This window comes from Parasteatoda tepidariorum, chromosome 1 (assembly GCF_982258835.1).
Source record: "Parasteatoda tepidariorum strain Cologne lab strain chromosome 1, Ptep-v5.0, whole genome shotgun sequence".
Lineage (NCBI taxonomy): Eukaryota > Metazoa > Arthropoda > Arachnida > Araneae > Theridiidae > Parasteatoda > Parasteatoda tepidariorum.
This window is the reverse complement of record NC_141755.1, coordinates 132,114,204-132,122,211: the sequence shown is the minus strand read 5'-3', so window position 1 is coordinate 132,122,211 and position 8,008 is coordinate 132,114,204. Positions and strand designations below refer to the sequence as shown.

General features: G+C 27.8%; 1 protein-coding gene across 1 annotated transcript; it reads right to left on the bottom strand.

Moving 5' to 3' along the window:
* Positions 1 to 3,873: 3,873 nt before the first annotated feature.
* Positions 3,874 to 7,305, bottom strand: LOC147816980 (uncharacterized). The gene is made up of 3 exons (XM_087157625.1): positions 6,656 to 7,305; positions 6,207 to 6,297; positions 3,874 to 4,543 (listed from the first exon to the last, which is right to left on the bottom strand). Exons 1-3 carry the CDS (start codon positions 6,759 to 6,761, stop codon positions 3,874 to 3,876), a joined length of 867 nt encoding a protein of 288 aa, XP_087013751.1. The 5' UTR covers positions 6,762 to 7,305.
* Positions 7,306 to 8,008: the final 703 nt, after the last annotated feature.

Here is an 8,008-nt window from a genome sequence, read left to right as displayed (position 1 = left end):
ACAAATCCATGTGGGAAGGAATGTTTTTAAAATTAAAAGATTTTTATTTTAAGTTTTATTTGCCTTTATTAACCATAAAAGAGTCTATATTTTAGCTTGGAGAAATCTTTGTATAATTTTTTTCAAGCTAGAATATAAGTTCTTAATTTTTCAAAATTAACATAATTATATATCAAGCATATCATTAAATATTACTCATTCTCATTTCTTTTACTCAATAGCCTTATGCCAAAAAATAAAAATATTCCTTCCTCATTCTAAAAATCTTTTTATGTTGAATATTTTGAATAATAAATTTTTCATGATGATTTAACTTAATTTAAGATTTAACTGAACGTAGCCTTTTATATATTTCATATTGTTTGAAATTGTATTATACCTATATATATTATGAGTTTCTGTTCTGTACATATGCAATTTATATTACTAGGCACTTCCAACTATTTCAGGTTTCATCGCAAAGATTTATTATGATATAATTGAAAATTTTCAATTTTTTCCTTTTTTAAAAAAAAATTATTTTTAAAATGGAATTGTACATGTAAAAGCGAAACCATAGGCAACTGAATTCAAACATGAGCTAGTATATACTTCATAATTATTTTAATTGTAAGCAATTTGTATTATATTTATATTGTATTGCTTATACGCGAATTAATGATTCAGGAAAATCGTATTCACCTCTTTCTTGTTACCTTGTGCTTCAAATATCACTATTTTTTCAAATAGTTTCAAAAATTTTTTAATTTATTCATTGTCTTTTTATGAGCATTTTATTTTCAAAAACATTAGCAACTGAACTGAAACTTGGCCTTTTAAATATTTTATAATGTTGTTTTAAATTGTATTATACTTGCATATATTTTTAGTTTCTGTTTTGTACATATGTGATTTTTTTTACCTGGCACTTCCAACTATTTCAAATTTCATCGCATAGATGTTTTAGTTATAATTTAAAATTTTCACAATTTTTCCTTTTTTTAAAATTTATTTTGAAAGTTGAATTGTACATGTAAAAGCAAAACCATTCATTCTATTGATTTTTCAGTGATTTCAAAGAAATTATGCAAGATAAAGCAGGCCAATATATTCTTTTGAGATACAGTGTTTGATGATTATTTTATAGAAATTTTTTGAAACGAACCTATAAAATTATGTGCCAATTTCATTTTTATTATTTCAGATAAGTCAAAATTATTATTAAATATTGCTTGGTTTTTATTTTTGAGACTCTGTTTTAAAGTGAAGTTATAGAATTTTCTCAGGGCTAAATATACATCATGCAAAAACAAACATTTATTAATTTATTTTTTTGGTAAAAGAATCTTTCTTTGGTAAAAGTTATCTTTTAGACATTATTTCCTTTTTTTACATTTTTCTAAAACAAATTCACAAAGTTAAATGCTATTTTAGTAGTTCAAAAATTAAACAAACAAATAAAAATCAATTATAAATTCAATTGAATAGCTATTGATTTTAATTAATTGAATGTTACACTTTGAAAGAACTGTATTAAAACTGTTTTTCTCTTAATACTTTTTAAATAAAAATTATGCTTTTATTGTCGTTTGATGCAATTTTTTAGTAAACTCTGGCTCTGTTCAAATAGTTAATTTTAGAAGCTTTAACAACTTTTAATAAACTACATTGTCAAAAAAATAATAATAAATTTCTGTATAAAAAAAGGCAAGCCTAAAAAGTTTAGGATAACATGACTGAAACAATGAAACACTTTTAACATTAAAAAAAAAAATATATATCAATCTTTAAATTTGGATTAATATGCTGGATAACTACATTGTCACATTTACATTTAATGTAATGTGACAATTTAATATCTAATTTTACCTAAGCTTTAATTTTTCTTTAAACGTTATTCTTTTTTTTACAATTTAGCAATTTTTTATTTTCAACTTTCTTGTTGACCTTTCTCATGGTCATTGCGGTCATCGCACTTACTGTGGGGAAAGTAAATCAACCCCTCTATTCACGCCTTTCTTTTTCTTCCTTTAATTTTAGGGGGGCTAACTAGCCAATCTCTTTCCTTTAAATTTCAAACTCTCCACCTCTTTAAATTTTAATTGGTCCTAATTTTTCTGGTCCTATACCAGTTAAGGAATTTTTAAGTCACTTGGAATACATTCTCTTTTTCTCGAGCCTTCGGGCGGGTTACCCTTTTTTTTTCGAGATGCAGACTTCGGTCCGTATCGAGGGATTTCTTTTTACATTTTTTCTTAACCTTTACTTTAAATTAAATCCAAAGCTGTAATCATTTTCTGTAAAATGTAAAAACAACATTTTATACCCTTAATTTTCTTTAACATTAAAAGTCCTCTCAAATTTAAGTTTTCTTTTCATATTTATTTTAACCTTAAAATTACTCGATCTTTTATATTTTACTTTTATCTATGACGCCTTCTGTGTTTTAATTCTCCCGTCACCCATTTTAATAAAATGCCTTTCTTGTGTTGGTAGATGTGTTGAAAGATGTATGTTACTAAATAAAATGATATGTTAATTTAATCCTGTGCTGGAAAATTTATTTGCCTCTATTTTCATGATTTATCATGTCCTTCTGTATGTGTGTGGTGAGTACTTTTTTATTTGTTAAGGAAACTTTTAATTTTCTTATTGGAAACATCATCTTACTGTATAATATATATATTTAATATATTTGTATCTGGCATGTCATTATTGTATTTTTCCTTAATTATTAATTTATCTCAATTTCACCACTATTCTAAATTTGGTGATACCAATTTATCCAATTTGTTCAAACCTCACATTTTGTGACCCTTTGGACCTATTGGGTTATTGTTTTCCCACGATAGCATTGTACAACCACTTTCCTTAATGATCACGTCCCCCTTAATTATTTACCTCCTATATATTTTCGGCCTTAATTTAATTATTACAAAGATCAATCATTTAACTAATATTAATCATGACTATATCCAAACCCAAATACTGGTACAATATATCGAATATTTCCATTTATCATTTTTTATACATGAGTAACTTTACTTTATACGCACCAATAATTTTTTTTTTATTAAACTGTTACATACATATAAATAGAAAAAAAAAGTCATACCGTGGCAATTATCATCGGAAGAACACTCTTGCTTCTGCTTCATTAACTCTTGGCCAAATATGACTGACCCCAAAGAGCTGCATAGTTTTACTTAACATCAGCTACAATGGAGTCAATTATTTAGCAATTCATTTTTTGATGACTCAAAGGATGATACTTCACACACTATTCATGAGGAAAAAACGTTCTAGGATCTAAAAACATTTAAAGTAATTTCAAATAAACTTAATTATGTATTTTAAACTAAGTCAAAGAGCAAGCTTTGAGTTAAATAATATATATCTTACAGTTATAATATATACAGTCTCCATATGATACTCTAGACTCCATGCTTTAATATATACAAAACAACAAAATGCAATATATACAGATAAAATTAATAAAGGATAATACAACAAAATAAAATATATACAAATAAAATATAATAAATGAATAATACAACAAAATATATACAATAAAATTGATTTTTTTTTAATAATTCTGTAAATTTATTAATGGGTTGCCAAAGTTGGCAAAAAAAGCAACAATGAAAAAGAATTCGTTCACAATGTACCAACGACGGGCCAAAGTTTCAAAAATTTTATACGTTTTAATTCGGCCCCTTTCTACATGGATTCGGTGATTTGATACTACTCAAGAGAGAAAATTGAATTTTGTCCACTAAATGCGTAACAAGTTCTTTTTCTTCCAACTCTTATCTTGAAGCCTTTATCTGCCGGTCTTCTTTCTCTAATTTTTCCACTAATTTAGATTTATCAGAAATTGAGCCACCCCAGAGATCAGATATGAAGGAGATGGCACCGGAAGCCAATTAAAGCTTTTAGGGTGTTTTTATAATGACTAAAGGTCTGTTGTTGAAGAAGAGGACTAGATGGTTGTTGGATAGGAAATTCTGTGCAATCAATTATTACGCGACATTTAGGAAATCTTTTTAAAATTAAAGGCATACTTTTATTAACAGATTCACGAGAAGGCCAGATATCAACAGATTTTAATTTAGAAAAAATAATATGAGATTGATGGTTAATAATTTTAGAAACAGTTGTTTGGTGAATCTGAAATAGAATAGATAAAAAGTTCTGGGATACACCAGTACGAAGATAAACAAGAAAAAGAAAAAACTGATTAATAGGAGACAGGTTATTAACATATTTCATGCAGTTATTTAGGCAAAGGAATGAAAAAACAGTGTGAAAAATATTTCTAGAGAATCCGCTGACAGCTCTCATATGAACATCATCTGGAATGGCATCAACTCTGAAAAGGCTTGATGAAATTTTAATCTGAAGACTTTTTAGCTCTTCTTCCAGAGCCGTATTGACAGCCAACAAGGCAGACACAACATCACCTTCAGCCTGAGTTGCAATCTCTCTTGCTGGTGGCAAATCAACTTCAGGACTACTTGTGGCTCCGTCATCTGGACCAATGTCCACACTTGTAGAAGGAGACCTTTTTGAGAGACAAAGATTAAATTTATTGAAATTATAAAAAAAACAAACATTAATTTTGTTGAAACAAAAAAAAGTGGTCACTCTTGTTTACAGTAATATAAATTTCTATTCTCTTATCTACAGCATTTATATCAAATCTTAACACTTATCTTGATAACAAGGATGCGACTGGCAAACAAAAAAGTTTAAAAACAAATTTTAAACTATGTAACCAACAAAATTATTGACTCAACCCATGCAGGATTCTGTTTAATATCATAAGATTCTTTTTTAGAGATGAAGATAAATTAAACACTTCAAGCATAATACAGAGCCAGTCATGCTTGACTTCAGTGTTTTACTGGTAACAGTGTCTTTATGATCAGTCCACAGGCTGACTGTAGAAAACAGAGTAACTATAACTAGAATGTGTTGTTAAGATAAATAATGACTGTATGGCATAATACAAAAAAAAATTTTATTATGCCACAGTTATTCTTTATCTTCAATGCTTGTATTCTACTTGAAATATTTCGGCAATATTTATCTTGAAGAAATTATTCACAATATTTTTCCATTTTCTCAGTTCCCTTTCTAAAATTCTTTAAAATTGAAAGAGAGAAAAAGGAAAAGATTTTTGCTGTTACATAAAAAAACAATGCATAGGTAGAAAAATATGCATTATATGCATGCAAAAATAAACCTATTTCCCATTATATACTAATACTATCAACAAAAAAATGAGATAAAGTATGAATTCACGATTGAATCCAGCTTTGAATATGTGGTTTATCAAAAAATAAAAAAAATCCAGTTTTAAAGGGAAATTTTTTAATGAATATATTTATACTTATAACAAATGAATATTATATTCCAAAAAAAAAACATTTATTAAATGATCATTTTAAAATTAAATGCATACATCACTATCAGAGTTGTGATGGTTCCGACAATAGAGCATACCTGACAACATTGGGGAAATAAAATAACGGAGATTTTACTAACCGATCCTATTTACAACTACTGAGATTCAACTCTGTAGCCTTGTAATTTTGAACCAAATCCAGAAGATAATGGAACTCCTGGATTAAGTATTGGGAGAAATTTGCTTTGTGGAGTGTTCCTTTTATGGAACTAATCCGCATTTGAGTTACACAAAGATGAAAACCTTACACAATTAGCCTGACAGCAAGGGGACTATAATCTATGGTTCATCTACCACTAGGAACATTTCATGTCAGGACTGCGGTCAGTACAAGCTGGTTGCAGAATTCGTATCGACCAATCATCGCTGGGATTCGAACTCGGTTCACCCCATCGAAAGGCGAATGCTCTATCCCCTGGGCCATCACACCTCAACTTAAACAATTAATACTCAACATACTGCAATACTGGCAATAGCAATATTTGTTGAGGAATAAGAGAAGTATTTTTTCCACCAATGGATATTTTATCAACATTACTTTTCTTTTTTGTATTTCTTCAACAACTACAGAGACATTCGTGAATATACAGGTAACCAGGAGATAGTCATAAAATACAGGAGACTTCATTAAAAAACAGGAGACTTGGCAGGTATGATAGAGTGTCCGCCTTCCGATGAGGAAACTCCTATATTACTGCAACACTGATACTAAACTAAAATTATTTTATTAATTAAGCATTCATGTGTTTTTACTCACTGAAACTGATATGAGGTTCGTTTCTTGTCACACTTTGGGGGAATGAAACTGAACTTTGTAGGTACAGCCTCTTTTTTTATTACTCTTCTTCCTAAACATAAATATAGGAAAATTATTCAAGTGATGTAACAATTATGCTGAATAGTAGATGATATAAGAAAATACATGAATTATAAATAAACAATAAAATAAATGAACTTTTTCAACTAATAACATTAAGAACCGATTATTAATGATTAAAACAAATGTTGTACATTACTTTCATCTACATTAATTACTTTCCTTTAGATTGAAATGAGTAGCAAAATAAATATTGTAGCGCAGCTTTTACTAAGTCAAAATTTTTAAAAACTTTTTTTAATGAATTATTTACACGTTTTTCTTAATCGGAATATTAATAACAATTAGGAAAAATACTAACAAAGTGTTTTTTTTAAAAATAACTTAACCTGTTCCTTGCAGATATTCAAAACAATCATCTTCAAAATGCTCCGAGCAGAGTTTGCTGTATTTATTTGGCACAAAGCCAATCCTCTTGATTTTTGCTAGCCACATTGACAATAGAGTCTCATCATTTAATGGAAATTTATGAAAAGAAACCTTCTTCACTCCAGTTTATAAGAATTGTTGGAGCAATCATACGCAACACAAGCACATGGCATCTTGGATACTGAGTTAGCTGGAAATAACAATGAAAACAATATATCATATAAGAATAAATGTACAAATACAAGTAAAAAGGTGCAACATTTAATAAACACAAATCTGTAACAAAATTTATCACTAGTACTGATTATGCCAGGGGTTTACTAGTTTTGTAAATATTTATGATGCAATATACTCAATAATTTAAACAAAAAAAAGTAAATAAGTAAAGTACCTAATAATAAAAATACAAATAAAAGAATTAGATTAAAAGACACGGGTAAACATCTATTCTTTGTTGAAAGAGCATCAATATTATAATTCTTAAAAACACAATCCAAGAATATATCTCCGATTAGCTAAACAAACATATAAAAATCAATCAAAATAAAATACTCTTCATTTAAATAACAATAAAAGAGAAGTTTACAGAAGATAGCTACCCAACAATACTATCACTTAAACTAATAGAGCTACAGAAAGGATCTATTTAATATCCCTTTGAAATAATTCAACCACATCGAACACACTTCTAAACTGGAAGATTATAAAATAAAAAAGAATTTGCACTACATTTATGAAACAGTAAGTACTTCATATTATTGTGATAAGTGACCATAAGACACTGAATTTTCACAACTGCTCATTTACATTTAAAAAAGTATATTTTAAAATAGATAAAATAAAGACAATTAGTTTCAAATTTATTCACTAAATACAAGAACTTTTACTGAGAAAGAATTTCGATAATGTCGTTTGTGTTCATGCCAACTCATCGAACAGCAGCTTGAATGGGTATTTAATTAATAAAACAATGAGTAATTCACATTTATAAGATAAGTGACAATTCCTATCGCACTTTATTAATAAAATAATGAAATAATTTTCATTAAAATAGTGAAAAATAACTACAAAACACTCCAGTTTCTCACGTTGTCAGAAGAGAAAAAAACTTTTAATTTAATTGAGTTTTAAATTTAGTTACTAAAAACATTAACTTACTAAGATGGAACAACAAAATCAATTATTAATCAAAAATCGAATATCAATAACTTTTCTTTATAATGCAATAAAATCTGGCGAGCAGCTATTTAAACAATCGAACACTTCGTTTGTTTATTTGTGGCTTGAAGTTAGGCTCGCAGAAAATGCCGTTC